Genomic DNA, 18,714 nt, shown 5'->3' with positions numbered 1-18,714 from the left:
TGACAAACCTAGACAGTGTATTAAAAAGCAGAGACATTACTTTCCCAACAAAGGTCCATATAGTCAAAGCTATGGTTTTTCCAACAGTCATATACAGATGTGAAAGTTGGAAGATAAAGAATGCTGAGTACTGAAGAATTGATGCTTTTGAACTGTGGTGTTAGAGAAGACTCTTAAGAGTCCCTTGGAATGCAAGGAGATCCAACCAGTGAATCCTAAAGGAAATCAATCCTGAATACCCATTGGAAAGACTGATGCTGAAGCTGAAGCTCTGATACTTTGGCCACCTGATGCTAACAGCCATCTCATTGGAAAATACCCTGATGCTGGTAAACATAAAAGGCAGGAGGAGAAAGAGACCGCAGAGGATGAGATGATTGGATGGCATCACCAACTCAATGGACATGAATCTGAGCAAGCTCCATGAGATGGTGAGGGACAAGGAATCCTGGCGTGCTGCAATCCATGCGGTCACAAAGCATTGGACACAACTGAGCAACTGAAAAACAACAAAGCTGATTCTAAAATTTATACAGAAGCACAAGTGCCAAGAATAACTAAGCCAATTATTAAGAGGAAGAACAATGCTGGAAGATTTATACTACAGACATCAAATTTATTACAAAGCTACAGTAAATTGGGCTTCCATAGTAGTTCAGATGGTAAAGCATCCACCTGCAATGCAGGAGAGCCAGGTTTGATCCCTGGGTTGGGAAGTTCCCCTGGAGAAGGAAATAGCAACCCAATCCAGTATTCCTGCCTGGAGAATTCCAAGGACAGAGAGCCTGGTGGGCTACAATCCATGGGGTTGCAAAGAGTTGGACATGACTGAGCGACTAACACACACAATAAATTAGACAGTACAATATTTAAACAAGGATAAACAATGTATTAACAGAAAAGAATACAGTGCTCAAAAATATATCCATAAACAATCACCTGATTTACAATGACACTCTTCAATAAATGGTGCTAGGTCAACTGGATATAGGCATTTCATAAAATCAAGGCTCCTACCTCACACTATACAATCAAACCTATTCCAGATAGTATATGATATTCTATAATAGTATATATGTAAAAGTGAAAGCAATAAAGTTTCAGAACCAAACACAGGATAAATCTTTGCCTGATTTTAAAACAGGCAAAGATTTCTTAAATAGGACACAAAGTGCTAATCATAAGGAAAATATTTATAAACTGTAGTATATTAAAATTAAGAACATCTACTCATCAAAAACCATTAGAAAGAGCGAAAGGTAACCCACAGAGTAGACTAATATATTTATAAGACACATACATGTATAGCATATACAGATGTTATAATATATAAAGACATATCCATAATTAATAAAGAAAATTTCCAAGTCAAATAGAAAAGGCTGATCAACCCAACAGAAAAATGAGCAAGACCTGGCCTAGGCACTTCATGAGGGCAGTAAACAGTTCAGCTCAGTCACTCAGTCATGTCCAACTCTTTGCGACCCCATGGATTGAAGCACGCCAGGCTTCCCTGTCCATCACCAACTCCTGGAGCTTGCTCAAACTCATGTCCAAAGAAGTCAATGATGCCATCCAACCATCTCATCCTCTCTCATTCCCTTCTCCTCCTGCCTTCAATCTTTCCCAGCATCAGGGTCTTTTCCAACGAGTCAATTCTTTGCATCAGGTGGCCAAAGTATTGGAGCTTCAGCTTCAGCAGTAAACAAATGGCCAATAAACAATGGAAAGCTGCTGAACTTCACAGTTACCAGAGAAGTACAAATTAAAGCCACAATTTAAATCACTAAACATCTAACAAAATGGCTAAAATAAGAAGATAATATAAGGCATTGGAGAGGAAGAAGCATAACCAGAAGGCTCATACAATCCTGGTGAAAGTATCAACTGATAAAAGCACTTTGCAAAACCATCTGGCAGTACTCACAAAGATGAGAATAGGCATATTCTATAAGCAGGACTACTGCTGCTGAGTTGTTTCAGTCGTGTCTGACTGTGCGACCCTATCAACTGCAGCCTGCCAAGAACCTCTGTTCATGGGATTCTCTATGCAAGCAAACTGGAGTGGGTTGCCACATCCCCCTCCAGGGTATCTTCACGACCTAGGGATGAAACCTTGGTCCGCTGCATCGCAGGCAGCTTCTTTACTGCTGAGCCCCCAGGGAAGCCCAAGCAGGACTGCTACTCTTATGTTTTCCAAAAGACACATCCCAGAAGTACTATTCCCAAACAGGAAGCTATCCAAATGTCCGCGACATCGCACTATATCATTCAACAGAATGCATAACAATGAGAATAAATGTTTCTTAGCTACACTCATCAGTATAGAAGGTTCTCACAAACAGAATGCTGATGGGGGTGGGGGGACATAAAAGAGCACATTCGGTGTCATTCCATTTATATAACAAGCAGAAAAAGGTACTACTAACTAATCTATTCTGCTAGAAAACTGGTCAATCTTTTTAAAGATAATGATTGGAAAGGAGCGTAAGGAGGCTTTTGGAAACATTCTTTTTCTTAACTGGGTGGTTTTTATATAGATGTGTCCAATTTTTGAAAATTTATGGAGCTGTATACTTAAGGTATATACATTTTCTCTGTATAATATTTTTACAAAAATTTCAAAAAAGACACAAGAAACAGCTTGAAGGGCATCCTACTAGTCAAAGTTAAAATAAATTACACATTAAAAAAAAGGATGAGGGAAAGATTATGGAAACACAACTTACGAAAAGTTATGAGTTCATAATGATAATAAAAAGAAAAGAACACCAAGGGTTCATCTCACCATTGAAGCAGCTTTTAGAGCAAACTCTTTACTTTGAAAACTGGAGACTTAAGTAGAAAGAAATTACCTTTCTTTTACTTTTCCTGCAACATTGATTTCTGAGAGTAACCAAATAGCTTTAGCTGGGTGAAGAAAGTTCTACTTTACAGGAAAATGTCAATTATATGGCAGAAGGAATGACAGAATTAGAAATTTATCATTCTACAACCCTAATAAAATGACAAGTTTTGGAAACAATTAGGTTAACAGTTGGTGGACTAATATTTTTAGCCTAACTGTACAGTGAAAAGATAAGACTATAATCTTCCAAATTCAGTGGTAACCTTAGCATTACTAATTGTTATTCAACCAATTATGTATTGACATGATGCATTCAATATAAGGTGAATAATATCATCTGCAGTGTGCTCCAACAAGAAAACGCTCAACGCAATCAAGTCTTTATATTTAAATTCCAATGTGCAAGAAACAAAAAGGAAGAAGGAATACATCAACAATACCAACAAAAAGGAAGCTAGGTAAGCTCGGAAGGTTAGCCACTCTACAAGAAAATATATATCAGATTTCTCAAAGGTATTGAAGGGTCCCTAGATTTAAGGTCAGTTATGAGTTCTCAAAGTTTCTATTAACAAAACAGGTCACAAGAGACTAAAACTGAAAACTATCCAGAAATCCATCAACACTACCGTGAGTAAATAAGCTGCAATACGTTCACACAATGGAATACAAAAGAAATAAGAATGAATGACCTAGAACTACTCACAACAATGCAAAAGATTCCTACCAGTGTGCTGAGTGACAGAAACAACAGTTTACATAATGTACAAAACCAGACAAAACTAATTTGTGATCCTTTTTTGGGAGACTGTGACTGAAACGGAGTCCAGGGGAGACTTCTGAAGTGCTGACAAATTCTGCTCTTCATCTGGGTACTGTCTATGTTAAGGTGTATGAAAACTCATTGAGCTTTATACTTATAACTGCAAGTGTATCATACTTCAATAAAATGTTTTTCTTAAAAGTTCTTTAAAGTATGCATATTTTTCTTAGACGTTTGCTTTCAGTGTATCACCCAAATGTTAAAATGACTTAAAAGCATATCCATATTAGGAAAATTTATCTTTTAGGTAATAGATTACACATATATGAAAGATAATTACAAATTCTATGAACATGACATTCTAAAGTTTAGCTATTACAATATATGTATTGTACGAAATTTGAGGGAAAATTAATTTAAAATGTGTAACTTTTTAGCAAGATTGTTATCAAACTGTTGAATAAACATAAACTAAGTTAACTGACAATTTTTTGGATGGCAAGTAAAAAATAAGCACTGATGGATCTCTAACGAAATATTAACACTATCTATTCTTTATATGACATGTGCAAATTGTTACAAATAATCTTAGTACAGAGATAAAGAGACATCATTCACATTTTATGGCATTTCAGGGCTTCCCAGGTGGCACTAGTGGTAAAGAACCTGCCTGCCAAAGCAGGAGACAAGAGACAGGTTCGATTCCTGGGTTGGGAAGATCCCCTGGAGAAGGGAATGACAACCCACTCCAGTACTCTTGCCTGGAGAATTCCACAGACAGAGGAGCCTGGCAGGCTACAGTCCATGGGGTCGAGAAGAGTCAGACACAACTGAAGCGACTTAGCACGCATGCTACCACGAAAACAGTCTACTTAAATAGATCTAAATTATTTTCACTGTTTCATATTTGAAAAAACTGAGGCACAGAAAATCTATTTGTTTTATTAATAGAATCACACGTTCAACTGCCAATAAGATCATAAAAATTTTTAGACTTTCAAATACAAAAAGATCATGAAATAAAAACAAGTAATGGTTTTACTTATGAATTACAACTCCTGTCCGAACAGCAGCTGCATAGCATAAACACTTAACATTGCATTTAAGAAAACCTTGGTAGCTATTAGGCAATTCAACTAATACACTGAGATATATCTTCTTATCTTGGAAGTATCTTAAAAGTACAAATATGAGTACTAAAAGCATAACAAATTACAGAAGAAAAACGAGCATTTAGTGCAACGCGCATCACAAAGTAAATGGGCCATTACTAAGTATGTAAAATACCACATGCATGATAAAACCACAAAAATGTTTAAAAAGAAAAATAAAAGGTGTTGCCTTCCCCATTTCAGAAGGTTTACTAGTACTTTTATTCCAAGAAAAAAACCATACTACAGGTAATCAAAATTACCTTGACAGCCACTCCTTTTCCCTCAGGAAATTCTAGAAGATGGAAAGTCAGTTCTTCAACCCTATTAATGCAGAGCCTTGGGTCAGTTGTTCTTCTTAATGCTTGAACTAATGCCCGGGTTCTGTTATCAATACTCACTCTGGCAATGATCTGCAAAGACATATTAAAGTATGTATGATTCGAGTATGAAAACTGCTTCAGTGATACCAACAGATGATCAAAGTTCTCCAATCACATAAGGAAATGAAACTTAGAAATCTGATAAAAATTAAAACTTAAAATCACAATAAATTACGACTTGCCTTTTCTCGCTGAAGAGATAACCGCCTTTTCTCCTCTGCGTTTTTGTCTTTGCTGACAGCCTGCTCGGCTTTTGTCGCCTCTTCCCGCTCTTCTAACTGACTCTTTGAATCATACTTTAGTTTGGGGACAAGTCCACCAATATAACCACCTACTAAGGCTTGTACACCTTCCGTGGGACGAGACAGAAAGTTAGCAATACTCTGTTTAGTAGAAATGGGAAGAACCTCAGGTGTCCCACTGGGACTTCCAGGCTTGTCCTCAGAATATAAAGAAGCTTCTGAGTCTAGCTTCTTATCAGACGGGATGCCAGGATCTGGAGAATTGGGTTTCTCATCTTCAACCTTTTTAAGTTCAAGTTCTGATTTTTCCTGGAAATGTTGATCTTCCTTCTGTTGAGACATTTTTTCCTCACGCTTGAAGTATGAATTAATATGACTTGACAAAAAGTAGAATGACTCTCCAAATTTTGTGGTTATATTATTTGTGTAATGAAAAAGGCTTGGTTTACCTATATTGTCTTTCTCTATAACCTGACTTTCCTTTGCTGGAAGAGAACTCTTTTCTGCTGACTTGTCACTGTACTTTTTCAGAAACTTGATGGTTTGTTTAACGCTTTTCTGTTTTAACCAACCGCTATCTGTCACTTTTCTTAATATTCGAGAACTTGGCTTAAGCTGAGCTAAACGAGAAATCATTTCATTTTGCTTGCCAAAGACAGCCTTTGAAACAGAGTTCAAAGTATTTTTAATACGGGACATACGAGGGCTCACTTTTGTAAGTCCCTTGGGAGCAGAAGTGCTAAGTCTCAAGATTCCAAGATGTAAACCATGGTGGCTTAGGGGGGAACAGTGCTTACTGCAAGAATGAGCTTCACTTTTGGTCCATTTACATCTTATTCTGCTTGTATGAACACCTCTCTGTAGACTGATGTGGCTTATCCTCCAGTAATGTTCAGGTGAGCACAAGAAAGGCAGCTGCTTGCTCCTCGGCTTCCCACAAAGACTTCTCGCATTACTGAGGAGGTAAATATAATATAGATCTATAGTCAAATTAATAGACATAACTTAAAATTACTTATTTTCTATACGTTATGACTTTCACTTCATTCCTGAATGCTTCATTTAAGAAATGCCATAATTCATGGTCTTACCTAAAATGGCAAGAAAAAAAAAAAAAAAAGATTAGGATTCAAGGTAAAACTGAAGTTGGGGAAGAGATAAAATACATTACATTACTTGAACTAAACTCAGCAACTTGTCTCAAAAGAAGATAGGACAATATATTTTCATGATGGCAATAGAGATTTCATTTTTAAGCAAATAGAAGGTAATTGAATCTTTTAGAATAGAAATCAATGAGAAAAGAAAGTGAGTAGTAGGACGTTTCATGAAAACTAATTCAGAGAAACTACTGGATAGATAAGGTCTCCAAAACACAAGACCGAACATGCAACTGTGAAACAAAATCTATATTCATGGTAAGACAAGGAAAACTTAAACATAAAAGTTCTTCTCTGCCCCTTGGCCTCCTTTCTACCTGCACTCTCTACCTACCACACCTCCCCCACCAGCAGGAATCCCTGCTCCACATTCACAGCAACATTCTCCCAACATCAGCAAGACAGAACATCTTTTCTTGACCTTGCAAAGGGTCCCATGACCCACTGTGATGGTACTTAAGTCTGGATTATGCAAAATGTCAATACACATTATTTAATGTACAGACCTCTGTTTCAAAAAAACTTATATAAACTGTGTCTCAACTTCTAACAGGTGGAACAGTTCTCAGAGTTTTCTGAGATACTCTTCCTGGGTTATAATCCTCAAATTTGGCTCAAATAAAATTTCCCAGTTCTTTCTTAGACCTACTGATTAATTTTTCATTGACACAATTTAAATATTCTGCTGTTTTTCTTCTTTATTATTGAAGTCTTGACTAGTTTATGTGACACTAGACATTAAGTTCTTTGAGGACAATAGTCAAGTCTCATACTCCTATTCACTGCAAACCATTTATAGAATATTTAATCTGAAACTTAGTCCCCCTGAAACCGAGTCCCTCTGTTGAATTTATTAACCTCTATCCAAAATGTTATTCTCCTGTCCAACACCTGTTCCCCTCAGGACTGAGGCATGTCAAAGAAAAGGGGGGACTCAAACCAAGCAGGACCCTGTGGGACCCTCCGATGCATGAAAGCCTCTCTGTGTCCCCAGTTTCTTGTTTGTAAGAAAAAGGCCTTCAGCCTCCGAGACCCTCCCCGAGTTCCAAAGGGCAGATTCAAACAGTTAATTAAGAGAGTGAGGGAATGCAGAGACATCAGTGCAGAGATGGGGCAGGGTCCTGGTTCATCCTGGGGGGATGTATATAACAATCAGATAGAAATCTCTGAGTTCTTCTATGGGAACTAAGTCCCCTCCCCAGGAAGACAATGGTAATGTCAGGCTGAGCACAAGCCCCAAGACCCAGACTGCCTGGAACCAGAAAGCTGATGACTGAGATTCCTGGGATACCATTTTGTCACCTCAACCTATCAGAAGAGGCCCCCCCACAAATTCTGCTTATAAAACCTCTTCCCCCAAACCCATCAGAGTTCAGGTCTTTCAGGCAGGAGCTGCCTGCCTTACGGCTCTTGCAATAAACCCTTCTCCCACTCCAAACATGGAAATTTCAGTTTGTCTGGCCTCACTGTGTGTTGTGCACACATTCAACAACTTGATGCCAGATATAGTCCTAAATGCTGAGACCACAAAGAAGATACCAAGAAACTTTCAGTTTAGAGCTTGAGATAGCCTTGTAAAGAAGATTTCACGGTCTAGTAGTAACTGCTCATTTAAGCAAAGAAGTCAGACTAGAATAAACTATGTGCATACATGCTAGGTCGCTTCAGTAGAGTCTAACTCCTTGAGACCCCATGGACTGTCCATGGGATTTTTCAGGCAAGAGTACTAGACAACTTCTCCAAAACTATGTGTAACACCTAACAGACAGGGGCTCATAACCACAACATGAATGCCATTTAAAACAGACATTTTGTTCTTTCAATTGGTAAAATGCAAATAATGGATAATATCCAGTACTGATAATAACGTGGGGAAATGGGACTCAGAGGGCTACCTGACAGAATCTAAGGAAATTTTTAATAGCTATCTATCAAAATTTTAAAGGCACATGTTCTTTGATTAGTAGTTCCACCATAAAGAATCTATCCTACAGAAATAACTGCACAGGAGTACAGGTATATATACACATTCTTTGCCACACTGCTTGAAATATCAAAACACTGATAAACAACTCTTAAGTGTCTTCTAGAAAGGGATGGTTAAATAAACTATGGTAGATAACATACAACACAATGAATTACAATGTAATGTTATACAGCAGTTAGGAACTATATGATCCAATGTATATATCATTCATACAGTATAGAGAGGAAGGCAAACTACAATAACTTATGTATGAATATCATACACACAAGGATACACAGATGTAGATACAAAGGTATTATGTAATACAAGAAAACAAAAACCTACATATGCAACTGAAATCTGTGGCCACACACACATACACACATTCTGAAAAGGTAAGCATCTGTTTATTCCTGTGAACTGAGAAGTGGAATTGAAAGAGAAGGGTTTTTGAGAGAATAGCTTTTGAGAAGGGCTTTTACTTTTGGATGGATTCTATTATTTACAAAGAGAAGGCATTATATTTGTAATTCAAGAAAACAATGCAATGCACTTTAACAGATGGTACTATATGAATGGAAGACGCAAAGTAAGAGTAGACATACAGGTAAGTCTGAAAAAAAAAAAAGATGCTGAAAACTGGGCAAAACAGTAATTCATCACATGGTAAAAGATGAGAGGGGAAGGAGAGAATTCTACATAATGGGGAAAACAAACACAAACAAAAAAAAGCATTTAAGAAAGTACATACAATATAAGCAAAAATTGCAAGCAGCCAATTCTTTCCAGGACCTGGAGCCAATAATGAGGGAGAGGCTGAAGATGATGCTGCAAAGACAGGAGGAGCCAGACTATGAAGGGTCCGACAACCTTGCCACAGAGATGATAAAGATCGAACTGTCAATGAACTGTGTTAAGCAAAGGAATGACATTAGGAAGACGCTTCCAGCAGATCTCTGACAGATGGAGTAACAGAACAAGACTGAGAATGACAGGAACCAAGAACCCATTGTGACTCTTTAGAAGATAGTCTGAACTAACATCTTTCCAAAAGGCACATGAACACACTATTTTAAAATCTGTAGAGGGGAGGAAAGAAAAGCAAAACTATCTGCCTTGCTGACTCTTCTGAACCCCTCAGGATCTGCAATCAATGTAATAAGCTGAATTAACACAAAAGTTCCACAATCCCCAACACAGAAATACATGATAAAATACATCTAAAGGACTCGTGGATAAAAAAGCTATACTCAAAAACTAATAATGGACTCCTGCAGCTCAACAACAAAAATCAAATAACTCAATTTAAAAATGGGCAAAGGACTTGAATAGATGAAAGATGTCATCTTTCTCCAAAGATGACATTCAGTAAATAAGCACAAGAAAAGATGAACAACATGACTGATATCAGAGAAATACAAATCAAAACCAAATGAGGTATATATCCCACAGTTATCAGGGTGGCTATTACCAAAAAAAGAAAAAAATTACCTGAGAAATAAAGGACACTTCCAAAGCTCAGGCAAGAGACTCTCTCATTCAGCAATTCCCACTGAAGGCACACTCACAGTTAAAGAACCATCACTGCAAGAGACGACTGGCATGTACAGCCAACAGGAAAAAGTGTAACCGAGATTAGAAACAATAGAAAAAAAATTAAGTAGGTTTAAGACGTTCAATGATAAAACAAAAATAAGGAAGCAAAAAAAAAAAAAAACTGTACAAAGTGTACAGGAAGAGTAAAATTTTAGAAATGAAAATTCCAGCTACAAGCTAGTTACTAGATGTTACTGTAATATAATGACAAAGAAAAGCTGAAAAGGAATAGGGGAAATATATACCAAGGCCTATATAATCAAAAGAAAGCAAAAAGCACTTTAAAGCAAAAGTATTAAATAAGATTAAAAAGGCATACTATTGCATAGTAAAAAGAACAATCCATTTATTGAGAGTTATTAAACCTCAGTTTCCTAGGTCTTGGAGAACAAGACAACTTATTAATAAACAAGTAACTAATACAATGTATAACAACAGATCCAGAAGTACTATGAAGAAAAATAAAGCTGGAGGCTGGGTAGAACAGGGCCCAGGGACAGCTATTTCAGCTGATGTAGTCAGAAGAATTGAGTTGACACGTTACTGGAGATCTGAATGAACTGAGGAAGCAAATTATTTAAAAGTATCCAGGAAAAAAGCACTCAAGGCAGAGGAAAAAGCAACCAAGGCTTTGGAGACAGGAATGACCTTTTTCAAGAATAGTAAGCTTAAGGTAGTTAAAGTAAAGTAAGAAATAGGAGAAATGGTAAACATCGGCCCAAGGGTCAAGCAGAGAACAATGCTATAAAAGCCGGGATTACAATAAGGGATCTGCATTGTTTCTTTCCAATAAGAGATAATCCTCAAGACCAACTAGAATACACCTATCAACCTGGCAAAGAAATACAGCATATAAAGCAAATCTGAAAAGGGGAACAATTAAGGGAAGTCTAGGCAATCTCATGATCATACCATTTTAAAACACCCTTCTAGAAGTGACAGTTATCAGGCCAAAACTGCCGAAAAGAGCTGTCAACAAAATCAACAAGCTGAATTTAACTGCTCCCAAACCACACTAGTAAATGCAGATAAGTGTTCGGAGAGCAAATTGAGCTGAGACAAAAGTTAGATTGCAAACAGATAAGAAGGTAAACTGTAAAGTGCCACAATCAACTGAGAAAAGAGCAGGAGGACCAGACTCTATTTACAGGATAGTACAAATACAGATGGAGGCATAAATAGAAGAGTGAGGCCTAGACCAACCACTGGGGAATGGAATGAAGTTGTAACTAGAAGAAATTCAGGAATTGCTAGGTGGAGGCTCTGCTAAGGATGGAAAGAATTAATTTAAGGGGGACTTCACTTGGTTATACTGCAATTATGCAGACACGAAGTGACAGAGGTTTGGATTGGATCAAGATAAAAGTACTATAGGAGATGACTATTGCTCTGTGCCACACTTTGAAAACGGAGCAATCAGCGAAACACAGGACTTGGTGACAGCAAAGAATAGGGTAAGGAGAGGGAGGTGTCAAGACAACTTAAGGGATTTTAATCAGAGAAACAGGGAGAATGCCATTTGTGGATATGAGATAGCTTGGAAGGGGACCAATTTGATAAAAATCTCTTGGTTTTACAGAATGCAGAAACAGTGGGGCATTCACATGGAGACATACTACAGGAACACAGGCTGTTGGATTTATGTTTGGAGTTACTAGCACAGTGACAGCTGAAATCCTAAGACTGGATTTACCAAAGAAGGGTATACAGTTAATACTGCTTCAGAATCTGGGGACCGCAGAGTTTGATAAAAGTTTTCTCTTCCTCAAAAAAATGCTTATCTGCATATATACACTATATTTTCCACGACATTTCAGGATATTTACAGAAGTACTAAAGTATTCCTTGGGTTTCAAATTTTAAAATTCTGGTGTGGAGAGAACAAGGATAGAGCCTTGACAGCCATTCAGAGTTAGGAAGAGGTAGTTTGCCAAGCAGAAAAAAAAAAAAAAAGCACAGGAGAAAAGACATCCAGAAAAGCTCAGGGCAATGGCGGGACGTCAGAAAAAGTACTGGACAGTGAATGAAATAAAATATGGGAAATAAAGGTCAGAACTAAGTAAGACAAGACAGGAAGATGTTCGGCTAAGAGTTCTATGATCTTTTCACAAATATACGCTCCACACACGAAGCAGTAAGTACCCTCTGGCACAAATCCTCCGTCATTATTACTAAGCAAAAAAACAACTCAAAGATGTACCTTGATTAACTCTGCACTTGAAGCAAGTAAACATATAAACTAGTGAAAGTGATCTTTTCACCCAACATGACTTGTTAAAACGACATTGCTCTCAAGGTTTTAATTGACATCTGACCCAGGAACAGAAAAACAAGATCAACACTGAGAAAAAAGTTTAAGAAAAATGATGAAGTAAGAATATGTTCTTATATTCAAAGTACAACTAATGTGCACAAGAGATTTGACAAAAACAGCTACAATGGGCATGAAATATTTGACTCATAAGAGGCATTAAACTCTCGGTTCACAGTGCAATAAATGTTTCTAAAACTTCCGGATTTAAAAATTCTTAGTATTTCATTGTCTTAACAGCATTTCCTCGATACACCAAAACCTACTTTTGTCATTTTTGAAAGCTCAATAATCGGGACTGTAGATTCGGATGCAGTTCCACTGGGATGTTACCGGAAGTAAAAAGTACCACTTTAAGTAGGATTACGTGATAGTTCCTCATCTAAGTTCTCTCTAGGTGTCACCACTTTTTACTTAAAGTTATTATAGTATTAGGTATAGAAACCAGTCTCCTCCCCGCATGATGACTTACATGACAGCGACTGGAAGCAGTGCAACAAACCTTCACCTATTAAACAGCACACATCTGAAACCGATTAAGCAACAAGAGCGGGTGACAGAGTTCAGTGTGGGTGGGGTGACAAAGAAATTGCTGATAATTAAAAACCTGGAGCAGCCGACTCATCAGGTGCACTGACAGTGGGGAATGATGTAGGTAGAACAGGGACGCGGTTTTGACAAGCAACCGGGACCTGCCGGAGCACCTACTGCCCAGGGGAAGTCAGACAGACACAGGGAACCTCGGCTGCGAGGCTCGGGGGTGGAACTGACAGCTCCGGGCGGGACCAAAAAAACCTAAACAGTCTGAGCCGTGAGGACCGGCAAAGCCCACCAGGCCAGAAGAGGCGGAGAGCATCACGCACTCCTCAGGCTTGGGACCGGCGGACCCTTCCGGTGCCCGGTCGCCTTACGGAGCCCGGGTCCGGGCGTCTCCCCGCCCTCTCGCCCTGGAAGCGCCCTCCGACGGGATAAGAAGTCCCGGAGGGGCAAATGAGTCCCCAGGGCGACTCGCGGCCTTCTCCCCTAGCCTACCGTCCCGCCGGCCCCCCACGGGCCACCTACCGGGATGCAGGCCGCAACTACTTGGGCGGCAGGGGCGACGCGCCTTTTCCCCGTACGCGCGTCCCCTCTGCCCGCCAGCATCAGCTGAGCTTCCAGCACAAACACCAGGGCAGCAGCTGGGCTGCCACCCTCCCCCAGCTCCGTCCCGCCCCAGCGGAAGTGACGCAGGGCGGCCCGGGTCTACTCGCCGGGCGGGGAGGAGCTCCTCCGCCTCGCTGAGGCCTCTGCCAGCCCGTCAGCCGCCGCTCCGCCCCCTCCCCAGACATGCGCAATAGAGCACGGCTGAGCGCGGCCCGGAGACGTGCGTGCGTGCACTTGCCTGCGGGCAACAGGGGAGCCGCCGCCTGGCGACCAGCCGTGGGAGTTTCTTTGGCTCCGCGGCTTGAGTGCAGGCCTCAGTATGCGCTCAGCTGAGCTAAGCATACATCTCCGCGTCCATTGAGATTTTGTCCGCTCTCCTTCAGGTTCCCGGAACCCGGCTGTGTACGAGGCGCCTGGAGGATGGTGAGCGGCATGGAATGGGGTCCTAACCACTCTGCCGTCATCATTCCTGAGCTTCGCCACTTGGACTAAAAATCACTGGAAAGCTCTTTCACATACGTTATCCTGTTGGAAGTCAGCCAGTAAAGCCTCGCTACCCTCTTCTTTCCAAAAGGTCCCACACTTAACACATTCGTTTTTCAATCCTAACATTTTATGCCTACCAAGTCTGCAAATAGCCTATACAACCCATAAGGCAAATACAGCTCATGGCCTCTTTCTGTACGTCTGCAAAGTAAGAATGAGCTTTTCATTTTCAATAGTTTAGAAAAAAAAAAAGACTTTTGGGACACGTGACATTGACACCAAATTCAAATTCAATGTCCTTTAAAAAAAAAAAAAGTATTTTTAGAGCGTAGCCTTTATATGTCAAGAAGCTTTACTGCTAAAACAGGGAATTTGGATAGTTACTGTAGCTTCCTCTAAGTAAGTTGAGGTTAGAAAACAGAAAAGTAGCCATTACTAACCTCAAAATGTTACCATGACAGATTCTCTTTTCTCTAGACTTGTCTTGTCTCGCACGGGTGAATGTTACTGCTTTAGTCCATATAAGATGATTGTGAGGTGGTTAAGGAAGGAATTGTATGAGCTGTCACATAGTGGGTGTTGGACTTACACCTTGTTTTTTCTTTTCAATTAAGAGGAGGAAGCCAGCTTGTCAGGCTCTTGGGGCACAAATGGCTGGATTATGTACATCATAATGCCTGCAGTGCGTGATCTAGAAGGTTATTTAGCCATACTATAGTTAAAAGGTACATGCATAAACTAAACTTTAGAGGCATATGGAAGTAACCTTAGTTCCAAAGAGACGTTCCTCCCTATTGTTAAAAAATTATACTTGTTAAAACAATAGACTTTACTTAGGACTTTTGCCATAGGTGTCAAGACTTTTGCAATTGGGGAGAGAGATTGGGCTGAATTACAAATACAACAAAGACAGTTGGATGTGTAGCCAAGGAGCAGAGAGGCAGGGGCCAGTGGATGGAGAATTACTAAGAGGGGACACCAAGGGTAGGGGTGATTCTTGCTAAAGCATTTAAACAAGATTCTTGCTAAAGACTGACCAGTGTGACTAGATATCAGGGATGGGAGATGTCTAAACGGACTCAGCAGGATTCTTGGTAAAATTGGACTTGGAAGACCAAAGCCAGGACCTGGGGAGGAAGCCTCGATGGAAGAGGGCTCAGAGAAATCAAATTAAAGTTTAACAAATGAGAAAGTCTTTGTCACCATACAATCATCCATCCCCCAACTTGTTTTCCTTCACTTCCTAACTTAGTCAGACTTTATCAAATATCTAAATTTTTCTCCCTTGCCAGAATTTTTTTTTTAAACTTGTGAATTCTTCTCCTTTGCTCTTTCTTTGTCACTGTTGTCCACCTCCATACCTTTAATCCCCATAACTTTAACCAGCCTGAAGTCTGAGGATCTTAGTGCAGGATCTCTCGAGTCTTTCCATTGCTCTACATCTTGGCCTCCATTGCTTTAGTTTAAGCTTTCATCTTCAATCTTGTTAAACTGGTTTTCCAGCCTGTAACTGACCTCCAGCCTAGAGCTATTCTCTTCTGGGCAGCCAAGATAATCTTTCTAAAGTGCAAGTCCAATCACGTGATTTCACTAATTAAAAAGTTTATGCTTCATCTTCATGGAATCAAGTGCAGGGCATGATAGGCTCTAAGCCTAATGAGCTTCCAGCCTTAATTTCACTACTTTCCCCTTGCTCTTTACCGTCTGGCTGTACTTCAGTGTTCAGTCCCCCAATCATGTCTAACTCTTTGTGACCCCAAAGACTGGCCATAATTCAGTCAGTTCAATTCAGTTCAGTCCCTCAGTCGTGTCCGACTCTTTGCGACTCCATGAATCGCAGCATGCCAGGCCTCCCTGTCCATCACCAACTCCCGGAGTTTACTCAAACTCATGTCCATCAAGTTGGTGATACCATTCAGCCATCTCATCCTCTGCTGTCCCCTTCTCCTCCTGCCCCCAATCCCTCTCACCTTCAGGGTCTTTTCCAGTGAGTCAACTCTTCGCATGAGGTGGCCAAAGTATTGGAGTTTCAGCTTCAGCATCAGTCCTTCCAGTGAACACCCAGGACTGATCTCCTTTAGGATGGACTGGTTGCATCTCCTTGCAGCCCAAAGAACTCTCGAGTCTTCTCCAACACCACAGTTCAAAAACATCAATTTTTCGGCGCTCAGCTTTCTTCAGCGTCCAACTCACATCCATACATGACCACTGGAAAAACCATAGCTTTGACTAGACGGACCTTGGTTGGCAAAGTAATGTCTCTGCTTTTTAATATGCTATCTAGGTTGGTCATAACTTTCCTTCCAAGGTATAAGTGTCTTTTAATTTCATGGCTGCAATCACCATCTGCAGTTATTTTGGAGCCCCCAAAAATAAAGTCTCTCACTGTTTCCACTGTTTCCCCATCTATTTCCCATGAAGTAATGGGACCAGATGCCATGATCTTAGCTTTCTGAATGTTGAGGTTTAAGCCAACTTTTTCACTCTCCTCTTTCACTTTCATCCATAGGCTTTTTAGTTCCTCTTCACTTTCTGCCATAAGGGTGGTGTCATCTGCATATCTGAGGTTATTGATATTTCTCCCGGCAATCTTGATTCCAGCTTGTGCTTCTTCCAGCCCAGGGTTTCTCATGATGTACTGTGCATATAAGTTAAATAAGCAGGGTGACAGTACACAGCCTTGACGTACTCCTTTTCCTATTTGGAACCAGTCTGTTGTTCCATGTCCAGTTCTAACTGTTGCTTCCTGACCTGCATACAGGTTTCTCAAGAGACAGGTCAGGTGGTCTGGTATTCCCATCTCCTTCAGAATTTTCCACAGTTTATTGTGGTCCACACAGTCAAAGGCTTTGGCATAGTCAATAAAGCAGAAATAGATGTTTTTCTGGAACTCTCTTGCTTTTTTGATGATCCAGTGGATGTTAGCAATTTGATCTCTGGTTCCTCGGCCTTTTCTAAAACCAGCTTGAACATCTGGAAGTTCACGGTTCATGTGTTGCTGAAGCCTGGCTTGGAGAATTTTGAGCATTACTAGCATGTGAGATGAATGCAATTGTGCGGTAGTTTGAGCATTCTTTGGGATTGCCTTTCTTAGGGATTGGAATGAAAACAGACCTTTTCTAGTCCTGTGGCCGCTGCTGAGTTTTCCAAATTTGCTGGCATATTGAGTGCAGCACTTTCACAGTGTCATCTTTCAGGATTTGAAATAGCTCAACTGGAATTCCATCACCTCCACCAGCTTTGTTTGTCGTGATGCTTTCTAAGGCCCATCTGACTTCACATTCCAGGATGTCTGGCTCTAGGTGAGTGATCACACCGTTCTGATTATCTGGGTCATGAATATCTTTTTTGTACAGTTCTTCACCTCTTCTTAATATCTTCTGCTTTTGTTAGGTCCATACAATTTCTGTCCTTTATCAAACCCATCTTTGCATGAAATGTTCCCTTGGTATCTCTAATTTTCTTGAAGAGATCTCTAGTCTTTCCCATTCTATCGTTTTCCTCTATTTCTTTGAACTGATTGCTGAGGAAGGCTTTCTTATCTCTCCTTGCTGTTCTTTGGAACTCTCCATTCAAATAGGTATATCTTTCCTTTTCTCCTTTGCCTTTTGCTTCTCTTCTTTTCACAGCTATATGTAAGGCCTCCTCAGATAGCCATTTTTGCCTCTTTACATTTCTTTTTCATGGGGATGGTCTTGATCACTGCCTCCTATACAATGTCACGAACCTCCGTCCATAGTTCTTTAGGCACTCTGTCTATCAGATTGAATCCCTTGAATCTAATTGTCACTTCCACTGTGTAATTGTAAGGGATCTGAGTTAGGTCATACCTGAATGGTCCTGTGGTTTTCCCCACTTTCTTCAATTTAAGTCTGAATTTGGCAATAAGGAGTTCATGATCTGAGCCACAGTCAACTCCCAGTCATGATTTGCTGACCGTATAGAGCTTCTCCATCTTTGGCTACAAAGAATATAATCAATCTGATTTCAGTATTGACCATCTGGTGATGTCCATGTGTAGAGTCTTCTCTTGTGTTGTTGGAAGAGTGTGTTTGCTATGACCAGTGCATTCTCTTGGCAAAACTCTATTAGCCTTTGCCCTGCTTCATTCTGTACTCCAAGGCCAAATTTGCCTGTTACTCCAGGTATTTCTTTACTTCCTACTTTTGCATTCCAGTCCCCTATAATGAAAAGGACATCTTTTTTGGGTGTTAGTTCTAGAAGGTCTTGTACGTCTTCATATAACCATTCAACTTCAGCTTCTTCAGCATTACTGATCAGGGCATAGACTTGGAGTATTAGAATGGTTTGCCTTGGAAATGAACAGAGATCATTCTGTTGTTTTTGAGATGCATCCAAGTACTGCATTTCAGACTCTTTTGTTGACTGTGATGGCTACTCTATTTCTCCTAAGGGATTCTTGCCCACAGTAGTAGATATAATGGTCACCAGAGTTAAATTCACCCATTCCAGTACATTTTAGTTCACTGATTCCTAAAATGCCGATGTTCCCTCTTGCCATCTCCTGTTTGACCACTTCTAATTTGCCTTGATTCATGGATCTAACATTCCAAATTATTATGCAATATTGCTCTTTATAGCATCAGACTTTACTTTTATCACCAGACACATCCACAGCTGGGCGTTGTTTCCACTTTGGCTCAGCCT

The 18,714-nt window shown here is 40.0% G+C and overlaps 1 protein-coding gene across 2 annotated transcripts in view; it reads right to left on the bottom strand.

The window, feature by feature from the left end:
- Nucleotides 1-14,586, bottom strand: part of PNPLA8 (patatin like phospholipase domain containing 8) — a 42,577-nt gene extending 27,991 nt beyond the window's left edge. The window contains exons 1-3 of one of the 2 annotated variants that reach the window (XM_070468940.1): nucleotides 14,487-14,586; nucleotides 5,325-6,339; nucleotides 5,023-5,172 (exon numbers count right to left, since the gene is read on the bottom strand). In XM_070468940.1, the coding sequence (XP_070325041.1) occupies nucleotides 5,023-5,172; nucleotides 5,325-6,083 (909 nt within the window). In that variant the 5' untranslated portion in view covers nucleotides 6,084-6,339; nucleotides 14,487-14,586. Of the gene's footprint in view, nucleotides 1-5,022; nucleotides 5,173-5,324; nucleotides 6,476-13,479; nucleotides 13,642-14,486 lie in introns of those variants that run through there. The other variant, XM_020911068.2, reaches the window with a different exon arrangement.
- Between the last annotated feature and the right edge of the window lie 4,128 nt (nucleotides 14,587-18,714).

Source organism: Odocoileus virginianus, chromosome 1, assembly GCF_023699985.2.
Source record: "Odocoileus virginianus isolate 20LAN1187 ecotype Illinois chromosome 1, Ovbor_1.2, whole genome shotgun sequence".
Lineage (NCBI taxonomy): Eukaryota > Metazoa > Chordata > Mammalia > Artiodactyla > Cervidae > Odocoileus > Odocoileus virginianus.
This window is presented reverse-complemented; position numbering and strand designations above follow the sequence as displayed.